Source organism: Amblyomma mixtum, chromosome 7 (assembly GCF_055824585.1).
Source record: "Amblyomma mixtum isolate Tamu chromosome 7, ASM5582458v1, whole genome shotgun sequence".
NCBI lineage: Eukaryota > Metazoa > Arthropoda > Arachnida > Ixodida > Ixodidae > Amblyomma > Amblyomma mixtum.
In genome coordinates, this window is record NC_143018.1 from 76,578,944 (window position 1) to 76,604,296 (window position 25,353).

Consider the following 25,353-nt stretch of genomic DNA (forward strand, 5'->3'; position numbering starts at 1 on the left):
AGGATGAGAGATTGTTGGTGTGCTTAGCAATAAGTTGAAAAAATTGATGCTAAAAGAACACTCACGAGGCGAACAATCTCAGCAAATGCACCAAGTGAATATGTCAGGCAAGTAAATTGAATTATTTTCCCAGTGTCACTTGGGCATGGCCGAGTATAAAAGCTGCAAGAGCAGCTAGTCGAGTGCTTCAACCTCTATAGAGCGTTTCAGCAGACAGCAGTGTTGAAAAATAAGCACTCTGATACAAAACATAGAGATGAAAACAAGTCAGTCATCCCTGCAGTGTGAGGCAGCAAACAGAAACGCAGAAAAAAATGAAGACATGTGCGCGAAAAGAAACGGAAGAAACAAAAGCAGTTTCAATGTAGTTACAGGAGTACAATCCATTTCAGAGTGTTTTGCCCGAAATTACAGCAACGCTCACATTAACAGCGTTTAGTTTGTTCGAAGTACGTCGTAATGTGTTTTTGATACTTTATGCACCATATATAGTAGATACTTTAGCATACCAGTGTTCGGGGTGTCTGCTGTGGAATCGACGAGTGTTAGTGCGAAGGTCTTCCAAGTGACGAAGGTGGTTGCTATTAATGCGAAAGCATTTTTTTGAGTCGAGTAATTAATGAAATGGAATTATTTGGACGAAGTAATTAACTAGTTGATTTTGTCACTTACTCTCACAAATTGAGGTGTATTAACTTAATCGGCGAACAAGTCGTTACAGAATCATATAAACCATTAATTTATATTACATTCAAGTAATCACTCAAATGAAATGAATGAATTATTAAGTGGATAAATAACCGGCCTAATTAATTCAGTTAGTAGCTTACTTCACAGTCATCGGTAATAAAACCGAACTGATTAGTTAATTACTGAATAATGAATGAATACTTTGGAGTGCTTACTACACGCTCTAGCAACGAGACATGTGAACATATGGTAGAACCGAATCGGCTGCATTAAGAGAAATGCTTTCCCATTACTGCAGGTAAGAAATCGTAGGTGCATCTCTTATACCTTTTTCTAACTAGGTCAGTTCTCTAAGCGTCAGGCAGTCTTAAGTCTTAAAGGCCAAATATTTTGACTATACTGACCAAAAAGATCGGCGGTGTGGGCGAAGAAACTCTGGTTACATATCGCACGTAAAACATTACTCTGAAGCAGGCAAATCTTGTTCTTATTAATGCAGTGGTAGTTGCCCACACAAGATAAAAAGCTATCAGTAATTCAGGGGTCAGAAAAATATAGGTTGACACAGCTGAAGGTGTAAATTAGATATATATAGATGCCTATGCCGATTTATAATGCGTGTGATACAAGAAAGCTTTCTTATTACTGCGTATACATGGTCATCCCAACTCAAATGACTCGTAAAGGGGACAAATGAGACACGGATGCTTTCCACGGCTTCAGCTAGTTCTCAATCTAAGTGCAGATCAGGTACAAAGGGAAGAACTACGCTGTGCAGGTGCCTAGTTCAGGAGTGTAGTCATGAAAGCTTTAAAACTAGAGCCCGTAGTGCATCATCCACAGTATTTTGATGTATGCTGTTCTGCACAGCGTGCTAAGGCAGCTCTGATATTACAACCAATGCAGGCAGCGTCATCCATGACATTGTGCTGGGAGAAACCACAGTGTGTGGTAGAGTTTGACGTTCACATCTTTTGAAGCGGTAGCTTTACCACTAGACGTCTCGGGCTGAGATCGCCATGCCTGTCCAATGACCTTCAATGCTCAGCCAAGGTCAAACCTTCTGTTTCAGTTTGGAGAACCGGTAGATGGTCAATGGGCAGGCCAATAGTCAGGCAATTGAACAGGTAAAGGGTCAATGGACAAGATCAATGTCATTTCAAGGTCAGGTCAAGTCAAGGTCAGCAATTAAACAAGAAAGTTGGGCTTGTTGGCGCTGGGACACTGTCCCATCTGCTTCTCTGTCTCTGTACGATGTTTTATTCTCGCAAGATAACATGTCGCAGCCAAGTCAAGGTCAAGCCGGGAACGTACAGGTCACGTCAAGGTCAACCAAACTTTGGTCAGTTGATGAAATTTGGGCTTGCTGAAGAGCCTAAACACCGCGTTTACGTAATAGGGCGTGACGTCACTCGTTCTTTAATCTAGTACATGACGGAAGGAGCGCCGACGCGCCTAGGAAAAAATTAATGGTGCTTTAGGTTTGGGCGAACCTACTGAGAAGCCTTAGCTTCACTATAGTTTAGGTCAGCGAAGACTTGTTATGCTTTTCGTTGAACGTTTTTTTTTTGCTATTTGCCAGGCTAAACCATCATGAAGGTTTTGTTTTAGTTTATAGGAGTTTAACGTCCCAAATCGACTCAGGCTATGAGGGACGCCGTAGTGAAGAGCTCCAAAAATTTCAGCCACCTGGGGATTTTTAACGTGCGCTCACATCGCACAGTACATGGGCCTCTAGAATTTCGCCTGCATCGAAATTCGAACACCGCGGCCGGGAGCGAACCGGCGTCTTTCGAGTCAGCAGCCGAGTACCGTAACCAGTGAGCCACCGCGGAGGCTTCAAACAGCATCGTGAAGCTGCCGCTTCTCACTCGGTTTAACCAAAGCTAAAGCACCGTCAATTTTTTGTAACGCTAGCCTTATAATTGAAGCGATCGGCGTCGGTTGAAGCTGCCGTTACTCGCTCTAGTCCGCTCTTTTATTGATCAAGGCGCCGAGGTTTAACCTGCCTCTGTTAATACTAATGTGGGCTTCGGGTTCTTCATTAAAGTGTGCGGGGACTGGCGGTGCTTGCAAACGGGATGGAGGTTCCTACAACGTTATGATTTGCGGTGTTTGCCATTGAAACTGGTGGTGGTGGTGAAGAACTTATTTGAAGGCCTAAAAAAAATTACCGACGATTACGTTACTTCCTAATGCGAAATTTGAGCGCAGCAAATAAGCTGTTTCACCTTTTCGATAGATTGAGGCAAAGAAATCGAGCAACACATGTATACGCTATCACAGAATTTTTTTTTTATTTTTCACACGTATTCCTTTAACAACCAGGTCTAGCCGTGGGAAGGTGGTCACGTATTCGTCGACGTGCCGGGGCCTACGTGAAATAACTGGCGCGTCGGCAACTGAAGAGCACCCTATCCGCCACACAAGAACAGGGGGGGGGACCCTTTCCTCCTCTTTCTGCATGGCGGCGACGGTGTTCTATGCAGTCACGTTATCTTGACTCTCTAGCGGCGTCAGCGGCATCCAGCGGTATCAGTCGGTCGCTGCTATCTTTCTGCATGGCGGCGACGGTGTTCTATGCAGTCACGTTATCTTGACTCTCTAGCGGCGTCAGCGGCATCCAGCGGTATCAGTCGGTCGCTGCTAGCGCTGGGGGGATGAAAGGGGGGCGGAGCTGGTTACGAGGCCGACGACGACGACAACGCCGACGACGACGCGAAACCCAGGAACGGACGCCAAAGAGCTGCGCTCTAAAATTATGCAACAGCATTGCGGGTGGCCTTCAGGCAGCTGGTTGTGGCGCCCTGGCCGTGCCTAGTCGTCATGTTCTCTGTCCAGGTCATGAGCCGGAGCTGGATATTCGGCACGGTGCTGGACAAAGCAGCCTTCCACTGCTACGAACCGATTAGGTGCCAAGAGGCAGGGGGCAAGTTTGCTCGGCCCGAGAATAGGGTATGTGCGTAGTCGGCTCCTGGGCTGGCACAAAGCGGCACGCCGGCGAGTACGCTCCGGGGTTGAGGAGGGCAAGACGTGCGGGGGTGAGAAAGGTGTGGGCCTGAAGGTGGCGTCACAAGCGTTACATCTACTTTTCCCACCTGCGTCAAAACGATGGCAATGCGACAATGGCCGTTTACGAACTGGTGTGCATGGGTAGGGGTGGACCCCAAAAATATCTCTGAACGCTTTCCTTGTCAGATGAATTCGGGAAATTTGAAACAGCGACTGTCCTTCCTTGGCCTGATCCCATTTTCTCCTTGCTGACAACGAGGAATAAGTTCAGGTAGGCGATGTGGAACCTTTCTGGCTACAGCTGAACTCTATAAAACATGATTTCCTGCATCACTCGCTTCAGCCTCCTTGTGCTTTCGTCGATACTACTTGCTAAGAATGCAGCGTCTTCTAAAAGGAAAGTCCGTCGAAAGGCAGATGTGCTTGTACCTAAGCTCACTGATTTTTTTATGTTCTGTCAGGAATCCTATACCCCCCATAAGGTCCTCGGAACACAGCCGCAGGACTAGAAAGGTCGAAGGGCGAGTAAATTACGTCCGTTCACCACCACTCGAGCAAAACATGGTCCTTAAAGGGCAACTGCATAGGTTTTAGAAATCGAAGAACTTTAAGGGGTCGAAGTTGTGGAACATTGTCCACTTAACTATCGGCCTATTTCCTTAACCATTATACCATGCAAAATTTTTGAACATATCCTCTTTTCTCAGATTGCCAACTTTTTAGAAGCGAACTCATTTTTTTCACAATTTCAGCACGGCTTTCGCAAAACATATTCATGTGAAACCCAACCAGTCTCGTTCACGCATAAACTGCACCTAATACTTGATCACTCTTCAGCAGCTGACTTAATATTTTTAGATTTTTCCAAAGCATTTGATAAGGTGTGTCATAGTTTATTAATCTATAAATTGCATCAACTAAACCTTGATACCAAAATTCTGTACTGGCTTGAGGTCTTCCTGACTAACCGCTCACAGTTTGTCTCAGTTAATGACGTAACCTCGGAGCACTGTCCAGTTCACTCGGGTGTACCTCAAGGCTCTGTGCTTGGGCCGCTTTTATTTCTCATTTATATTAACGACTTACCTTCGTGCGTCTCCTCCCACATTCACCTTTTTGCTGATGACTAATTTTCACCGAAATAACTTGTGATGACGATGTAACCAGACTACAATCAGACCTTAACGCTGTTTCTGCATGGTGTAAGTTATGGTTAATGGAATTAAATGTTAACAAGTGTAAATGTATGCGTGTGTCAAGAAATGGTAATGAACTTCCTGTGTATTCTGTTAATAACGCACGCAAAAACATAACCTAAAGCTTTCGACAGAGTACCTCACAACCGTTTATTAATGAAACTAGCACTGCTTAATATTCACCCTCTTGTCATTACATGGGTTAAAGATTTCCTCTTTTCCAGGTCTCAATTTACAACTGTCAAAAACCACAATTCGTCTTTCAGCCAAGTACACTCTGGCGTCCCACAAGGAAGTGTGCTTGGCCCTTTACTTTTCCTAATATTTATCAACGATTTACCGGATTCCATTTCTTCCCATATCAGGCTTTTTGCTGATGATTGTGTAATTTATCGCAAAATTTATTCTAACACCGATTGCCAATCCCTTCAATCTGACCTGTATTCAGTAACAGCATGGTGCTCAACCTGGCTTATGCAACTTAATCATTCAAAAACTAAATTGATGTCTTTTACTAACCCAATGTCTCGAATTCAAACAGCATACTCCTTAAATAATAGCTCACTCGAGCTAGTCACCACGTATAAGTACCTCGGACTTCACCTTCATTCAGACTTAACATAGAACCACCATATTCACCTTATGCTTGCATCTGCTAATTTGGTCATTAGGTCTCTTAAAACAGAACCTAAAGCATGCTCCTCCTCACCTCCGTGCTCATGCCTATACCACTCTAATTCGACCTAAAATTGAATATGCCTCGGCTATTTGGGACCCTTACCAATCTTACCTAATAGATAACATTGAATCATTGCAGAACCGAGCCGTTCGTTTCATTTACTCCGATTATTCATGTAACACCAGCATCATAGCCTTAAAGAAACGCGCAGGTCTCCAGGATTTATGTCTCCGCCGTAAAATTGCACGACTATCACTTTTTCATAAACTTTATCATCATCTATCACTTCATAACGACTTTTTTTCTTTGCCTCCTTCGTTTTTTGACCGCCGCGATCATCCCTTTAAAGTTAGACGTTTCACGTGCAGAACATTTATCTATGCGCATTCATTCTTACCACGCACAATATCTGACTGGAACACTCTGCTTTCACATATCGCAACCACCACTGATCCTGATAAATATTTTAAACATATCTTCAATAACTACTGCTTAACTCTTCGCATACATTGTTATTTTATTTGTTCATGGCTTCCTTTTTTGCAGGGTTTGTTACTAAAAAGATTCATTGTGCTAGTGTTCTGTTTGTATAATTTTAATACTGCAGTAATCTTCGTTCTTTGCCGCGCTGCCATTCTTTTGATTCTTTAGCTTACTTATGTCATGCAAAGTGTCTTATTTGTGTTTTTGATTGATTCTTTTGCTTACTTTTGTCATCTAAAGTGTCTTATTTGTGCTTTTGTTGTTTGTTTTATATTTGTGGTTTTGTTTTATTCTGTTCAATTGCCTGTGCCCCCCCCCCCCCTATGTAATACCCTCTCGAGGGCCTTTAGGGGTATTCTGTATAAATAAATAAATAAATTTAGATTCGGTAACTACTTACAAGTATCTTGGCCTTCACATCACCTCTGATCTAACGTGGGCCGTTCACATCGCGCATATAATATCCAATGCTAACCGAATGCTTGGCTACTTACGACGCAATTTTTATAAAGCACCATCCTCTTTAAAATTACTCCTTTACAAAACTCTAATACGGCCCAAAATCGAATACGCCGCGTCAATTTGGGATCCCGGCCTAACAAACCTAACACAACCTTTGGAAATGGTTCAGAATAACTCTACTCGCTTCATTCTTTCTAACTATACCAGAACAGCAAGCATCAGTGCCATGAAATCTAGCCTTAACTTACCATCCTTATCATCACGTCGCAAAATTTTTCGCCTTTCCCTTTTTCACAAGTTATTCTATCACCCGCAGTTTCATACCGAACTTATCTCACCCCCTCAGTACGTATCATCAAGACTAAATCACATTCATAAGATTGGCATCCCTTTCTGTAGAACAAAAACTTTTTTTCAGTCAATCGTACAACGCACATCGAATGAGTGGAATCACCTTCCTTCTTCGACTGCCACCATCACAGATCATCATTTATTCAAGAATGTCATAGCTAACATTGTTTGTTTAACTAGGATGTATTTTATACTGTGTTATTGCTTTTTCTTTCCCTGAACGCCTTAGCTAACAATGTATGTGTAGTAGTCATGTTTGTACTTTGGCTGTTTAATTAACTCCTGTTTGTTAAATTTCACTTTTTGTAACCACTCCCCTCTGTAATGCCGTAATGGCCCTGAGGGTAAAATAAATAAATAAATAAATAAATAAATAAAAAAAAACATACAAAATCTTTTTGGGCTAGAATTTCAAATGCTGACGTAATCGACAATTAAAATACCAATGGAATGCCAGCATCTCCGCAGCCCACAGCGCCAGTGGGAGGGCGCATGATGACGTTATCGAAGGTACCTGTGCTATCAGCTAGGATGAAACGCGAATACAACTGATCCAAGGACTGCAAAATGTGCAGCTGTTAGCCAGGTAAGCTTAGTTCTAGCTAGTGCTATTTTAATTTCTTAGCCACGAAGACTCTTCTTTAGAAGTCTTCTTAAACCGCGCTTGTATTTCCAATTCAGGAGGTAATACGTAGGTTCTTTTGTGTTGCCACCTCAGTTTTCTTGCTCGCGTTTCATTCCTTGCTGATACTACAGTAATAAATTCGAACGCGTAAGCTCATCCTTTGAAGAAAAAAGCGAATGAAACTGAAAACAATGCTACCGAGGGCTATTTGGCAGCATCAAACGAAGCACTGCAGGATTTGATTGACGGCAGAGGTAATTTGATATATTCCCTTCCATGACGTCACAACAACCTTACCCGCACTTTTCCGGCGCAAAGAGGAGAAGCCCAAAATGCAATCAGAGGTCACGTCACTATTTTAATACAAGCGCTAAAAACACTTCGCACGCTTTACCTACAGCCTATATAGACTAGAATCCTTAAATATCGCGGAATTCTCAAAAAGTGGTGCACTTGCACTTTAACGTGTAATAAGGCACCTTCCAGCAGTGTCTATGCGGGGTCCGTTTGGGATAAACATGATTTTAATCATGATGACTGCAAAGAGTGCGCTGATTGCAGCGCCGTCTGTCTCGTCTACCAGGTCGGCAACCTTGCGGCCTCTTCAGATTCAATAGATGCCTTCGAAATGACCGTTGGCCTCTGAGCAGAGTCAGTGCTGCGTCGCGTATAGAAGTATGGCTTGGGCATGTCATCGTATTTTTTCTCGTTCGCGTCATTTCATACTTTCATCGCGTCAATTTCGGCCTCAACTTTGTGCGCGTGGTCGTCGCAGTGGAATGCGGTGTCGTCATGCGTTTTCCTCTGTGAAGAATCTTGGCAACTCTGTCCTCGGGAACCGCAAATCACGCAAACCTGTATCTCGGTCCGCCGAGAATGCTGTAGCATCCACTCTCGTTACGCATCTGAACAAGCGAATTCGAACCCAATGACTGCCGCAAGATGTCGCACGTGCACTTTGGAGCTAAAGTGACTATTTGGAGAGCCCGCAGGTCCGCTCTACACTGATGTGATCACAACATTACAGTCGTGAAATTTATGAGCGTGAACACGGCAGCGCGTTCCCGATAGCCTCAAACCCTGCTCGTGGCGATGGGCGGCGGCCGCTTTCATAAGCAAACTGGAAAGGGAGGTGCGTCCTTCGGCTTGCCGGGAGCAGACAAGCCGGCATAACCCTTTCCACCACGTTGCTAAAAGCAGCCGTCGCCTACTGCCACAAGTAGGGCTGGAGGCTATCTGCCACATGCTAGCGTTTTGACGCACATAAACTTCATGACTGCACTTAACGACAACGATTAGCACATTTTACGGTCGTCGAATAACTCAACTGACCGCTGCTGACAGCCGCGCTAAATTTAAAGCTGAAAAATGAACCTTCGAGGCAAGGTCCGAATGCTTTGGCTGTTATCTTGCACGACGTTGAAGCAGCAGAGCGTAACTGCGAGAATTCGAGATAAAAGCCTCCGTGGTACTGCAGTGGTTATGGCGCTCGGCTGCCGACCCGAAAAACTCGGGTTCGATCCCGGCCGCCGCGGTGGAATTTCGATGGAGATTATATTCTGGAGATCAGTGTATTGTGCGATGTCAGAGCACGTTAAAGAACCCCAAGTGGTGGAAATTTCCGGAGCCCTTCACTACGGCGTCACCATAGCCAGAGTCGCCTTGGGACGTGAAACTGATAACCAATTCAAGATATATATGATCGCGCTTCGTGTCACAAAATGATAAAGCCCCGTACCAAAGTTATAAACCAACAAACAAGACAGCTGATGCACCAAATTTAGGTGGGAGAACGCATATTTCAGAAACTTCATAATTCTATTCCCGCACCGGACTTCTGGAGAATATTCTGTGCAGAAAATGTGATAGCTGGTGAAGGCTTCCTGGCTGTATACACAACGCGTGCTGCTAGTATGAAGAAGGTAGGAGAGCGAGCGGCTTCCCGCGACATCCGCACAGAAAACGCCAACCGAGCGATGTGCAAGTGAACAAATGTACTCACGTAAGTTGTGTCGGTGGCGTCCCAGTCTTATTTGGTTCTTCAAGCATGAAGTGGGCGCTGCAGATCAAGGTAGATTAGCTTGGGTTGGCTGCCTGTGAAGCGTCTGGAAAAGTCGCGCGAGAGAGAAAGTTCACTTTCTGAAAACCGAGCCCTACCAACGGCAAGCAAGAAGAAACAACACTGCGGGGCGCGTGTTAGGCCGTACCTCGTTTTGCAGACGTAAACTGCGTAGGAACAGCTGGTACGCTTACATAAAAAAGGGCGAAAACGACAGGCATATGAACAATGAACAGAGAGACGGTAGAAACACTGAGTTCCACTAAATCATTCATTTCATGTCACCTGGAATAGATATTGGCGCTGAAAACATAGCTACAACACTACCCGCGCAAAAAAGAAAGGAGACGTACAATGCGTAAAAGACTCACACTGGGTCTCCCTAGAGTTGGGTCTTCGGCGTTCGCGTCCTCCTTGGTCATTCAGTGTAAAGTGGACGCTGTACAGCGCGCTACAAATGCGTCACTAGGCAGCCATTGCGGCTGCAACACACACCGTCGCCAGTGTTAAAAGTGCGGTGGTTCTCTGTTGCGCCCCGTACTGTTTGTCTGAACATCACGCCCCTGCTGTCTCAAGTCGTTTTTGTGGCGCCACCATGCGGCAACTGCGAGCAACAAGGCTGCTCAGTGTGTTTTATTTTCGTCTTGTTTTTTTTTATTATTCAATACTGCCCGCCGTATTTTGGTAGCCAAAGAAGCAGCGGATATATGAGGTGTACAAATTCATGGTGTGCAACAGATAACAAACAACATGAAAAGAAAGGAAATGCGCATACACTCAATTTCTGCGGAAGAAACCAGCCCACAAACAAAAATAAAAAAGAGCCACAGTTACATGCAGGGCAGAGAACATCAAAAACATACTCCCCAAGTAGGAAACCAAATACATAAAACTTACTCGCTTGATCTAGCTGCAGATAAAATTGGATCGGATGATGATCGGGTGGCCACATCGTGAGTAACCAATTCAAATAGGCTATCGTACTTGAAAAGAACGAAATCTTTTATTCATTGGTTCTGCACTGAGGGAATGCAATCGCTTTGTCATGTTAGTGCCCACGGCCTTTCGTGTTCTGCTATAGTGCATATAAGACAAATTCTTTTTTTTTTTATTTTGTATGATAAAGTGACGAAATTCAAAGGCGGGCAAATGACGAGATTGAAAGGTGGGCGAACAGGAGCGGCTGAGCAGGTTAGATAGCGATACCTGTCTTCAGTAGGCTTGTAATATAAAATGCCGTGCATTTGTTTTAACCCCCGCCCCACTCCCTAGACTTCTAGCGTCTCTTTTCGTATGCGGATCATATACCAAATCTACTCGGCGTTGTGGAAAAGTATATACTCTAGAGATATGTAATACAATCTCATTAAAAATGTAGCGCCGTAACCTCAGAGGCACCCCAGAGGCAGGATGGATTATAGGGTCTGACGTACCAATGCAACTCAGGCTATGAACGACACCATAGTGGAGGGCTGCAGGTAATTTAGACCACCTGTGGGTGTTTAACGCGCACTGACACCGCACAATACACTGCCCTCCAGCGTTTAGCCTCCATCGATATGCGACAGCTGCGGCATGGACCAAACCCGCGTCTTTCGGGCCAGCAACCGAGCACCGTAAGCACAGCCCCACCGCGACACACATACACTGCCAGCTTTTCTTCTAATGGGACTAGTAATGCGTTCGCAATAACAGTGAGTCTTCCCTTCTTAGCCCCTAATCAACCTTAAAGAAGGTGCCCAGTCGGCACCGGTCGGCAGAGTTTGGTCGGAGTGTTAGTCTTTTCTTTCTAATTCAGATCTTAACCAGGCAGATCTCTCCCGAAATATTCTCGTTGCAGTGCTTACAAAGTGCCGTATAAAGTGCGTAATAAAAATGAAGTAAATACCATATTCCTGTGTTTAAGTTGGACAGACAAAACAGTCGGTGGAAAAACAACGAAATACACAGGTGCCTTACGGGAGGGCTTCAGAATCTTTTGGATCACGTGGATAATTTTACCGTACACGGACATCGCACAGCGCTCGAATTCTCTTCCGTTTAGAGGCAGCCTCCAATGCCGGGTTCTACCCACACCCTCGGGTTCTCCAGCCGAGCACCTTATTCCCTGAGCCATTTCGGAGGGCGGAAGGGATGCTAGTACCACTGCAGGTGCGACAAGAAGGTATTTTGAGGCTAGGAGAAACCTGGGACGCAATGACAAACGGCTGTCCCAAATAATTTTGCACCAAATGGGTGCGGAAATTGGGCCCACGATCTGGCGGAGTGGTACACGTCTGCTTCGTAGTACGTGCTTATTATCCAATGCAATGTCAGGCTCGCATAACGAATTATCAACTTGCTTTTTAAAACCGTAGGCCTTTGCCCTCCCCCACCCCCCTCCCCCCACCAACCAGGCGCTCGTCTACTGAACCGGAGTACCCGGGTCCGAACCCGACTGCGGCGGCCGCATTTCGATGGAGGCGACGCCCGTGTGCTGTGTGGTGTCAGTGCGCGTTAAAGATCCCCAGGTGGTCATAATTATTCCGGGGACCTCTACCGCAGCAAGCCTTTCTTCCTTCTCTTTCACTCCCTCCTTTATCGCTTCCCTTACGCCGCGGTTCCACTGTCCACCGAGATATGCAAGACAGTTGCTGCGTCATTTCCTCTCCTCAAAACCAACCATTTGCCTCCTGTTCCTGGGTTCCTCATTGTAGACGTCTGAGTCGGCGTTGGCTTAACCCACCACCTGACATCTATGGCAGGTAGTAGCAGAGCGAAACAACACCTGCCACGGTGAGAGCGGAGGAACGGACAACCGGAAGGTGGCTGCCACGGGAAGTTCCCGGAGGGTGGCTAGCAGCGTAGCACGCCACCTTCCAGCTGTGGCAGGTGGCGTGCGAAGAGCTGCGCTGAAACTTCGCAATACCAACTATCGTAGCGGACCCTCACTTTTTGTGGTTTTATTCCTTTAGCGTAAACAGAGAATCGCTTGTTTGCTTCAGCTGGCAATCCACGTGATAAAGAATACAGATGTTCTGGGTAGGCATAGTGTACTAAAGCAAATTTGAGAACTATGCTCCATATCCAACCAATCTCGAGTAGTATGACGTAGGATTTTCTTGCAACACTTTCTCGAGACATGTACTGAGAAATGTGTTCTTTATTAGAATGTCGAAGTTACAATGAGCAGCTTAGATACCAGAAGAGACACCACCGGGTGAACACAATACACGAGTCTCGTGGCAAACTTCTGTGGCAATTTTATTCCAACATGCAGAATGTCAGCTGCCCGAGTTTCTCATTCTCACTGTAAGCAAGTATTTGGAAACGAGCTCGTCGTAGCGACACTGATTTCGGCTGCAGTTGTCATCGATATTTTACACCAAGTGACGCTCCATTAGAAAAGGGGCGTGCACTGAGCGGCCATGCCGGCTTTAATCTCCAGTTTATCAATGCGAAAGCATTGTATGGCTCATTGGGAACGAAATGCGGCATGGGCGCAAACCAGCTGCGCTGCTCCCAGAAATACCAGATGCAGTCACCGCGATATAATGAAAACAAAATTTTTTTCCCAAGCCAGCTGCGAATTGAACTCAGGTCTTTCAGACTGTGAGGTGAGCATATAACCACAGCCATAAAACCACTTTGCTTCTAGGCCAACAAAGGTGAAGGTAGTGTATGCATTGCCACACGACTGTGCGCTAAAGAGTAGGTGTGTCATTACGAAGCAAGCGAAGGGAATAAAAAGGTAAAAAAAAGAAATTAAGAATGAATTAAGATAATAAAATCATGGTTTCGCATTAATAGCACATAAAAAGAGGTAAGAGCACTCCGCATAGTTTGCCACATACCTTCATTTGTATACAAACAGACTTTCAGACAAATATCGAAGCAGTGATGCTGTGTCCAATTCTAAAATGCCACTTATTTAAAAAGTATTTTAATTATTTAAAATCTAACCTTGCATTTATCGCTCTGCATCAGCAACCAAATCGTTAATATTGGATGTCCGTCATATTTCAAGGTCTCACGTGACGGCTAATCATGGACGCTTATGTTGTCAGGCCCACGAGATTGTGCACCAGTGGCAGCAGCACATTCCGGACATCGGCACGTCTACCTGAAGATTTCACTGCCCGTGAACGTACAGGTGCTCTCTTAGCCTCTCCTTACCTGAACACCTGAATGAGCACAAGATACAGCGATAGCCCTCTTCTCTAGCACGCGTCAACGTATGGCGGTTTAAACTCTTTTTCTGAGACTGTGATTAAGGGAACATGTCAGAGTTGATGGGTATTTTCCTTGTGTGAATTCGCTTGTGCCGAGTGAAGTTTGAGTAGGCTCCAGTTGAAAAGGGGCAGATATCGCACTTGTATGGTTTTTCGCCAGTGTGCGTACGCTTGTGTACATTGAGGTTGCTAGAAGTTGCAGCTCTATAAGGGCACATGTCGCAACGGAAGGGTTTCTCGCCGGTATGCTGTCGCTTGTGCACAGCTAGATTGCCAGAGCTAGCAGTTGTAAAAGCGCAACGGTCGCACTTGTATGGTTTTTCGCCGGTGTGCGTACGCTTATGTATAGTGAGGTTGCTGGAGCTTGCAGCTGCAAAAGAGCACATGTCGCATTTGAAGGGTTTGTCGCCAGTATGCTTCCGCTTGTGCAAAGCTAGACTGTCAGAGCGAGCAGCTGTAAAAGAGCACAGGTCGCACTTGAACGGCTTTTCCCCAGTGTGCGTACGCTTGTGTGGAGTTAAAGTTCTAGAGTGTGGAGTTGTAAAAGGGTACATGTCGCATTTCCAGGGTTTCTCACCAGAGTGCATAGTATCGTGTGGAATGACATATCCAGACTCTGCAGGTGTAAAAGTACACGTGTCGCGAGTGAACGGGTTTTCGCCAGTGAGCGTAGTATTATGTGAAGTGGCATTTCTCGAGTATACGGGTGTAAGAGTACACGTGTCGCTATTGTACGCGCTTTCGACAGTGTGCGTTATTTTATGTGAAGTGACATTTCTCGAGTCTGCAGCTGTAAAAGGACAAGTGTCGCTAATGAAGCGGGCTTCGCCAGTGGGCAGAGTATAGTAAGGTGTCACACATCCAGACTCTGCAGGTGAAAAAGTACAGGTGTCGCGATTGAACTGGCTTTCGACAGTGCGCGTACTATTTTGTGAAGCGACATTTCTCGAGTCTGGAGCTGTAAAAGGACTAGTGTCGCTAATGAAGGGTCCTTCGTCAGTGGGCATAGTATAGTAAGGAGTTAGATATCCAGACTCTGCAGGTATAAAAGTACACGCGTCGCGACTGAACTGGCTTTCGCCAGTGTGCGTATTATTTTGTAGAGTGACATTTCTCGTGTCAGCAGCTGTGAAAAGACACATGTCGCGATTTAAAGGGCATTCGCACGTGTAGGTATGCTTGTGCCGAGTTAATATTGTAGAGTCTTCAGTTCTGAAAGCGCACATAGGGTACGCCTGTGGTCGCACTCCTGTGGGGCACCGCACATCTCTCTTACCGTCGCACTTCGCTAACACCGCTGGGTCCTCGGAGAATTCAAATGGCTCTCCTGCTGTCTCAGGTTCCATGTGTCTCGTCACATCGGCGGAGTTCGCTGAAACGTAGGCACTGGAAGGACAGCTGATCACATCTCCTTTCAATCCAGGTGTCTGCTGCCCCAACAAATTCTGTTCCATGAGCGAATACGGCGCTAGGGGTCTGTTCATGTAGCGTTCACCGCCCTCCCACGATGGTCGTTGTTCTCCAATGAGCGCAGAACACAACCTCCGTTGTGGCAGTCAGGAAAGCACACCACATCTGCGAAAAAAGTTAATAGAATGTGTGCCGTTAGGGATATTCAGTTTTTTTTTCGACTCACTCACTGCACGATATTTTCTTTTATTTGTTCAAGCATGCCAGACTATTGTTTGCATCGAGGATTAATTTTCGATAATATTGATGCTAAAATAACACACAGGACCTGGACATTTAATGGAAACGCGCTATATCAACGACAGCTCAAACAATAACAAGGGAATTCAAACAAGCTTTCAAAATATTCCCCTTAGTGTATCTACGGTCGTATGTGGATCTACGGGGTTTTTTCGAGCGCGTTAAGGCAGCTCAAGCATGCCAGATTGTTGGTTGCATCGAAGAATAATTTTTCAAAAGATTGGTGCTAACATAACACACCGAAGGCGAGGATTTTCAGCAAATGCATTCAGTGAACATCTTCACAAATTTAATTGAATTATTTGCCCAATGTCGCTTTGGCAGAACCGAGTACAAAAGCTTGAAGAGCATCTGGTAGAATGCGCCAACCTCTACAGTACGCGGCAGCAGACAGCAAGGCAGAATCATAAATACTCTGATACAAAACATAAAGTGATGAAAACAAGTCAGTGACCCCTGCATTGTGACGCATCCAACGAAAATGCCGGAAAAAATGGGCGCATACGTACGCAAAAACAAAGAGAAGTACAAAAAAGCAGCTTCAATACAGTTACAGCAGTCCGATTGGTTTCAAAGTGATTAGCGCGAAATTTCAGCGATATTCACATCAACGTTTTATTAGGTACTGTATTGCTTGGTATATATTTGTTTTCCTTGTCGTATTTCTCTGTATTTATTAGCATCATTCCAGATTTCCAAATTCACGGTTTCTAACTTTGTTCTTTTTTATTCTTTGTGTGCTTACTTCTCTTTTTGAAGTGGTTTTACAGAGATTTGTGTATATTTTTATTAATAACGTTTTTTTATGTACACTGTGTATGCCTCTGTTTTGTAGGTTTGAACCCTGATGATAAAATAAATAAGTACGTAAATAAATAAATAAGCGGCATTCAGGGTGTTCGAAAGTGTCTGGCAATGTGTATTATTGTTTTGTGTACCATAAGTAGTACCAATGTTTCAAGATACCAGTGTCCAGAGTGTGTCCTGAAATTGTGCAACTGTAATAAGAAGGTCTTGTGAGGGGGGGATGTGGTTGGTATTAATGCGAGAGCATTTATTGTCTCATGAGTGGTGCGTACAGCACCTGTCATCAGAGCGTGTCCGCGCGAACTGTCAATCGTCTATCATAGGGGTAATTAATAGTATTGCTTAATTGAATAACTAAAAATCCCGAATAAATAGTTCACGCACCAAGATAATTAATCAAATTGGTAAATAATTGAATGAAGTGATATATTAGTTGAATTAGCCAATTATTTCAAAAATTGATGGATGAAATAATTGAATTGACGGATTAGTCACTAGATTAGTTTTAAGTTTGGTTTTATGGGCTCTAACGTCCCAAAGCGACTTAGGCTATGAGAGGCCGTTGTGAAGGGCTCCGGAAATTTCGGCCACCTGGGGTTCTTTAACGTGCACTCACATCGCACGGTACGCGGGCCTCGAGAGTTTCTCCTCCACAGAAATTGTAGCCGCCGCGGCCGGGATCGAACCCGCGTCTTTTGGGTCAGCAGTCGAGCACCATAACAACTGAGCCACCGTAGCGGCGATTAGTCATTACAGAATTAATTATTGGTTGCTTTGGTCTATTGGGGTTTAACGTCCCAATGCGACTAAGGCTATCAGGGAGGCCGCACTGAAGAAATACGGAAATTTGTACCATATCGGTTTTTTTAAAGGTGGACTGACGTCGCACAGTACAAGGGCGTTTAGAATTTCGTCTCCAATGATCTTCGACCGCCACTGTCGGGATCGAACCCGCGTTTTTCGCAACAGCAGCCGAGCGCCATATCCACGGAGCCACCGCGGCGTCTATACACACGAAGCTAATTAAACAATGGGTTCTGTTACATCCATATAAATCGGCCAAAAGTTTAGTGAATTGGGTAATGAAGAAATTGAACTAATTAATTATACAATTTGTTCCACTATTGAAGTACTTCACATTTCCATCGGTAATAAATAAAATTGAATGATTACTTGATTGCTGTATAATTAGTACTTTGGCGTGCTTACTATACGCTCTAGAAACGGCACCCATGTCGTCCGACGGGCTAGAACTGATTCGCAGCACTAATGCTTTCGCATTACTATACCTAACAAGAATTAGAAGCACCTCTGGATTTTTTTTTCTAACCAGGCCAGTTCTGTAAGCGTCAAGCAGACTTAAGTGTAAAAGACCAGATATTTGACTACGCCTACTACGCTGATCGAAAAACTTGGCTGTGTGGGCGAAAAATGTTACTACATATTGCACGTAAAACTTTATTCGGAAGCAGATAAATCCCCTGTTTATTGTGGGCTAGGACTGGTGGTGCTGCAAATGGGACTGAAGCTCCTTGAGCCCTACAAATTGCGGTCTTTGCCATTGAAACAGAATGTGTACTTTCTCACGTGCGTCAAGAGCGACGGCAATGCGACAATGGCCCGTTACGAACCAGTGTGCATGGATAAGGGTGCAGCCCAAAATTATCTCCAAACTCCTTCCTTTTCGGTTGGATTCGGAAAATGTGAAACAGGGCTGTCGTTCCTTGGTCGGACACAACCTTGTCCTTGCTGACAACGAGGGACGCGTTTAAGTTGGGGAAGCAGAACCATTATGGCCTCAGCCTAATTCCAAAAAGTATGTCCGCGTCTATCACTTGCTCCAGCCTCCTCAGGTGTTCGTCGGAACTCCTCTCGAAGATCATACATCGTGTAAATAAACAACAGAGCTCTGCCACCAGAGACATGCAGGACACTTAAACGTGATCCGCTGAAAAATAGCAGTTGCGGAGCCAAGCCCAAATTACTTTCTCCTGGAATCGAATGCGCCGTATGGCGTGATCTTGAGAACCACCGTCCAGAAGTATTCCAGCTGCAGCCAGATCCGGTTGTCGTGGATACAGGGGAGTGGTGTAAATCTTAGTCGTGTTGTTGAGGCTACTCTCATTAACGCAGTAACAAAGAGTGCCAGCTTTGTTCTGCACGAGAACAAAGCATAACACCAATAGGCCCTTAGGCCCTTTGACGACGCCGTGAAATATCATAACATAATTTGTGTTTTTGAACACTTGTCCTTTGTGAGTGTGTGTGCACTGGGTGACATCGGTCGCCGTGATGTATCTTCTTTTTGTGGAGGGATGGCTTTCCCTTTATGCTCCAAAATCTAAATAAACTTCTCTTAAATGTTCGACCTAATATCTGATAGCATTACGCTCTCATGCTGTCACATTCTATGGACTTTGAGAGACAGGTCGCTCGCTTATTGGTGAGTTATGATGAGGCATCCACTATATAGGCGTCAGCTCTCTCTCATTATCTCAAGAACCCAAGAAGACGGACTTCCGTCAGATGTTTTCGTTCTAGAGTGCTTGAGCTAATGCAGTCGTTGACTAAAGATCTAGAATGGTGAATTCGTTGCTTTTCTCAGCAATATCATCTAGCAGCGCAATTATCGTGCTCGAGCTCAGGAGGAGAGATTCATTGCAAAGTTTTAAGTCAGAACCACAGGTTAGCAATTTCGGAGACATACGACGCCTCTTGCAACGCCAATCCTCGGTCCAGGAGGAATTGTATGTTTCACTCTACGATGCATTCAGTGCAATTCTCTAACCCCAGCAGCCACGGGGATTACGACTGTTGGCCAGGATGAGAGGATACCTGCTTCGATGGAGGCGAAATTGTAGACGGCCTTGTACTGTGCGCTCTCAGTGCACGTTAAAGAAACCAAGATGGTCGAAATTTTCGGTGTCCTCCACTATGGCGCCCGTGATAGCTGGAGTCGCTTTGGGAAGTTAAACCGCAATAAAACACAAACAATCATCGAGCACACTTGAGCAATGTTATTTGCAGTGTCGCCTGAGAACACACCTCTTATTCCGTCGAAAGGGACACGTGCTTGGATCTGAGGTCGCAGATTTTTTTTATGTTCACTCTAGGAAGCCTGTGAACATGATAAGGTCCTGAGAACACAGCGGCAGGACTAATAAGGTCGCATGACAAGTAACTACGTGCGTTCAGCAGCACTCGAGCAAAACTTGATCCTTTTAAGGGCAACTGCATAAGTTTAGCAATCGACGAACATAAATAGGTCGAATACAGCGTGAAACTCGCAGGTAAAGCATGCGAAATCCTTTAGCACTAGCATTTGAACCGGTGACATAAACGCTGATTAAAATTTCGATGGCATTGAAGTTTCTCCGCAGCACAGAGCGGTAAGTGGGAGGGCTCATGATGTCATCGAAGGTATCCGTACATTTCAAAGCGTAAGCGCTTGCTTTGAAGGAAAAAGCCCACGCCACAGAACGCAAAGCACACCGAGAGTTCTTTGCCAGAATCAAACGAAGCACGGCAGGATTTGGTTGACGGCAGCGGCAATCTGAAATCTTTTTCCGTGACGTGACACGGACCTTGCCCGCACTTCGCCAACACTTTGTGAAGAAGCCTGAAATTAACTGTTGATCACATCACTATCTTAAATACAGGCGCAAAAGCACTTGTCATACTTTACCTACAGCCTACACAGATTTGAATCTTTGAATATCGGACAATTCCAGAAACGTAGTGCAGTTGCTCTTTAAAGCGTATGTGGGCCCTTCCTGCAGTGTGGATTCGGGGTCCGTCGAGAACGAACGTGACTTTAATCGAGATAGCTGCGGACATTCCGCAGACGGCAGTTTCGCCTCTCTTGACTGCCAGGTCGGTAACCTTGCGGCCGTGAAATTCCACTCTAGTGTCGATTATTACCATCAAAATACACGCTGGCCTTTGAGTAGCGTCAGTACTGCGTCGCGCATTGAAATATGGCGGAGGCATGCCGTCGTAGTGTTTCTTGTTTGCGTCATTTGAGACTTGCTTCACGTCACTTTCACGCTAAATCTCGTGTGCGGCGTTGTCCCAGTGGGATGAGGCGTCGTCATGCGTTTTCCTCGGTGAAAATTCTTGAAAACTCAGCTCTCGGGAGCCGCAAATCACGCAAGCGAACTCGCACCCGGTGACTGCCGTAAAACGTACCAGGCGCAGTTCAGAGATAGGTGACTTTAGTTGCAGATCCCGCAGATCCACTCTAGAGAAATGTGATCGATACAGCTTTTATCAGACTGTCGTAAGCGATAGCAACTAGCGCATTTTACGGTTTTCAATGACCACTACCGATAACTGCTCTCAGACGCACCCAAAATTTAAAGCTGCCAAGTGAACATTCGATGTAAGGTCGCAATGCAGTGGCTTCTATCTAGCACGACTTCGAAGCGCTTCCCCATAACTGTGATAACTCGAGATAAAAGCCGCCGCAGTGGCTCAGTGGTTATGCGCTCGGCTGCTGACCCGAAAGACGCAGGTTCGACCCCGACCGCAGCGGACGAATTTCGATGGGGATGAAATTCGGCAGGCCGGTGTATTGTGGAATATCAGAGCACGTTAAAGAACACCAGTTCTTTATAGACGGAGTTCCTATAGACTTAGTCGCCTTGGCACATCAACCACATAAACCCATTCGAAATAAATGTGGTCGTGCCTTGCGTCACGAAGTCAAAGCCCCGTAACAAGGTTATGAAGACACAAACATTACAAAACATCGCGGTAATCACGGTACACTAATAATGACGCAGCTTCTTCCGTTCACTTCGTGCTCTAGAATTCGACCAGCCACAGCTAAAATTATACGCCGAGTTTGCATGCTCGAAATGGCTCGCTGAGTGAAAGCTGATGCAGCACTTTTTTAGTTGAAAGAATGCACATTTCCGGTGCTTTCCACTTTTATTCCGCACCGGAATTCTCGAGAGTAGTTGTGCAGAAAATGCATTTGATGAAATCTGCCTGGATGTGTACAGAACGCGGCTGCAAGTATAGGGCACGTAGGAAAGCGTGCAACTTTCCGCGAAACCCGCACAATAAACACCAATCGAGCGATGTGAAAGAGAACAGATGTACAGGTGCAGTCAAAAGTAAATGGAAGGCGCGACAGCGTGGCAAACCATGTCGCAGCGCTTTCTAACGCCGGCTCTGGAAACTGCTTAGCTCGGTCGCCAGGAAGCCGCGCGCGCTATCAGCAGACCCTTGTATCGAGCGCACGGCCGTCACTTTCGGCGGCTCGAACGGATGCTTGTTGCTTTTCAAATGTGACACCACGAATTTCACGGGCGCTGCCAGCGATTAGTTTGAAGAGCGATTTGCGCCGTTTGAAAATAGTCAGCAGCTGGCCCGTGCTCCTTGTGGCGGCGAGCGGGCGCTGCTATCATCGGCGTGTTTTGATTGCTTAGTGATGCTGACGCATTTAGCGGCAGGCAGCGCCCGTGAAATCAGTGGTGTCACATTTGAAAAGCAACACGCATCCGTTCGAGCCGCCGAAAGCGATGGCCGTACGCTCGGGACAAGGGTCTGCTGATAGCGTGCGCGGCTTCCTGGCAACCGAGCTAATCAGTTTCCAGAGCCGACGTTAGAAAGCGCTGTGACATGGTTTGCCACGCTGTCGCGCCTTCCATTTACTTTTGACTGCACCTGTACTCACGCAGAGTCTCCCCAGAGTTGCGTTTTCGGTGTCCTAGTCCTTCCTGGTCGTTCAAGGTAAAGTGGGCGCTGCACAGCGAGGTAGAATGGCTTGAGTTGGTTGCCTGCAAAGTGCATAGCCAAGTTGTGAGAGCGAAAAAGTTCACTTTTTGACTGCTGCGGCACACCAAGGGCAAGGAACAAGAAGCAACACTGCAGGGCGCGTGTTAGGCCACACCTCGTTTTGTAGACGTAAACTGGGTAGGAACAGCTGGTACTCTTCGAAAACGACGAGACTATGTGCGGATATACGGAAGAAACGCTGATTTCGTCCAAACCATTTATTTCATATCACTTCGAAGTGATATTGGCGCTAGAAACAGCTATAACGCAACCCGGCAAAAAATAGAGGACGCGCACAGTGCGTAAAAGACTCACACTGGGTCTGCCTAGAGCTGGGTCTTCGGCGTTCAAGTCCTGCTCAAGTCAAGTTTACAACTGCGTCACTTAATAGCCAGTGTAGCCGCTAGACACCATCAGGTCTGTTTAAAAGTTCGTTGGCTGCCTGTTGCGCCCCGTACTGTTTGTCTGAGCACCACGCCCTCGGTCTCTAAAGTTCTTACTCTGGCGCCATCAAGTGGCAAGCACGAGGAACAAGGCTGCACAATGTGCTTGCGTTTATCCTTTTTTTATTTATCACTGCCCGCCTCCTTTTGGTAGCCAAGGTAGGATCGCGTGTATGACGTGTACAAATACATGGTCTATAACAGATAACAAACAAGAAAAGAAAGGAAATAGGCATACAATCAAATTTCTGCGGAAGAAACCAGCCCACAAGCAAAAAGAAGAAAGCGCCGCCGTTACATGCAGGGCAGGAAGCATAAAAAAATCGCCCCAAGAACGAAGCGAAGTATATAAAACTTACTGGCTTCATCTTACTGCAGATAAAAATGATTCGGGTGATGATAGGATGGCCACATCACGAGTAACCAATTCTAATAGGCTATCGCACTTGAAAAGATCATCTTGTACGCACTAGTTCTGACCGAGGAACTGCAATTGTTTTGTCATATTGTGTCATACTGCATATAAGCCTGAAATTTTTTTTTCTATGGTAACTGATGATGGTAAAGAACATTACCAAATGATGCATTTTTCCGCAAGATTCAAAGGTAGGCGAACCCGAGTGGCTGAGAAGGTGATACCGATACCTGTCTTCATGGCATATAAATCGCAATGCTTTTTTTTTTCACCCATTTCCACCCCCCCCCCCCCCCCCACCCCCCGCCCCGCAAGACTTCTGGCGTCCCCTTTTCTTATGCGGATACCATTCCAAATCTACACGGCGTTGTGGACAAGTGCTGTAGAGATAGCTAATGAAATCTAATTAAACAGTGCGAAACGGAGCGTCAACCTGATCAAAAAAAAACCATGGGGCTGCTTAACGCAACTTAAGTGGACAATGCGACAGCGGTGTGCGCTGGGTCCATTGGGCACGGATAGAAGTTTGTGAACACGGCGACATCGAAAGCACACAGATTGGCAAGCACGTGCAGTGCAGCCTGGCACATCAGATTGGCAGTTAAACACTTGTAATGCGCAGCTGCGGCCAATGTTACTTGATTACGTTGGCTGCTGCGATGGCGTAGTGGTCTAATCCAAGGACCACTGAAGCTGTTCTACAAGTGCCACCGCCAGTTCTAAACCCATTCCCTGCCTTGCATGGTTTATTTTATCTCTTTATCCCCACGCCCCACCTCACAGCCCTCGCTAAGCTTTCCCTCTCCGATAGTGATGTAGATACTGCCGCAGCGTCCCAGCTCCTTCGGAGGTGATGGGTTTTGAAATTCGGCTCTATGGTGTAATAGGTTCTTTGATGCCACGTGACCTTAATGATTGCACAACTCTCTCCACCAGTCACTGAATTCTGTGACACAGAACGCCAGGCTTTTGCATCCACGTCAGCTTAAATAGTACCGCTTAAGTAAGACAAGAAATACCAAGCTGAACATAAGTATTTATCACATGCAACGTGGAATATGTACTGCTCACAAAAACAGGAATCCCACTTGAACCTTTGGTTTATGTGTACGGCTTTTGATCCCATGGTCAATGGATAAAATTGCGGCTGCAGCGTCCACATTTAGTTCAAGCGAAAATGCAACGACGCCTATTTACTGTGCTGTTAAACCACAGGGTAAACTTGCGTATGCAGTCCGAGTTCTTCTGAACCCTACATTACAGCGACCCTGTCAACTATCTGTGAACTTGATGCCGCAAGTTTCATACGATAAAACGGCAAAAGACTATTCAGAGTGTCCTGGCTAAGATCGACCAATATTTGTAATTCAGACTGAAATGCAGTGAATCTTGTCAGGAGTTATGTAAAGTGCGCGCTAGTATATTTTTATTTATATTACTTTAATAATTACTTCATAATAATTATTTAACTTCTTAAATGCTACTCCAAACGCTCCAGCGTTACTAGAAAATTTGCCCAGCACCATCAGAATGGCCCAACCAGGTTCCTGCGATTAAGTACCGTTAGCGTAGCTTTTTCTACGGCATAAAAAAAGGCCATCGAAATTTAATCAATAACGCATAACTGCGTGCTGCCTGCGCCCAGATGTGCCGTCATTAGAGCGCTCTCATACGCGGCTTGGTGAAGTGTCCGTCCTTTGTACTTTCTGAGCTGCGTAGGAAGTAGCTTCGCGTTGCGCCTGATTCCGAGATAAGCGCCAGCAGATGCAGACAGTAGATGAAAGGCTGCGCAAAGCCAGTACACTTGGTGATAAACGCTCAGTTATGCTGGAAGAATGCATGCGGGAGTACGGTTAAAATATCATGTATTTGCTATAGAACAGCGCGACAGTAACGAGCAGCGATGCGCATTAGCGTGGAGGAAAGCAATCGGTAAATACGTCGTCTCGCGAAGGAAAAGAAAGTAAAAAGGACGCATAGCTATGACTTGGCGTTTGCGGTTCTTTCTGGTGGGTAGGGCCCTTTTAATTTCATTGTACGTCACTTTGAACGAACCTCTGTAACAGACATGGGTTCCACAGAGCCTTAAGCAGCGATGTTTGCGTGGAGAGTGTGCACGGATCGCCCACATTTTGCAGCAGTCAACACATGTACCTGAGGAACAGCAAGTTGCTGATGAGACTACGGGGTATCTCGTAGCAGTGTTTCGCAATTTCAGCCTTCAGGCTTGTGGCGTAGTTGTCAGGATGCAATAGACATGGTGATCCAGATAAGCCTCCAGAAATCTAAAAGATTGACGTCAGGTAACGTTGCTGGCCAGACCACTGTTTATTCCACCGGATCGACTGGTTTTGAAAGCTAATTCAAGCCAAGCTCATGCAAGGCATTTATTTTTGACGGCAGGATTCGGCAAAACAATTGCTTCG

General features: G+C 45.7%; 1 protein-coding gene across 1 annotated transcript in view; it reads left to right on the top strand.

The window, feature by feature from the left end:
* Positions 1–3,516: 3,516 nt before the first annotated feature.
* Positions 3,517–25,353, top strand: part of LOC149336555 (uncharacterized) — a 58,129-nt gene continuing 36,292 nt past the window's right edge. The window contains exon 1 of the mRNA XM_089554169.1: positions 3,517–3,645. Within this exon, the coding sequence (XP_089410295.1) occupies positions 3,517–3,645 (129 nt within the window). The remainder of the gene's footprint in view (positions 3,646–25,353) is intronic.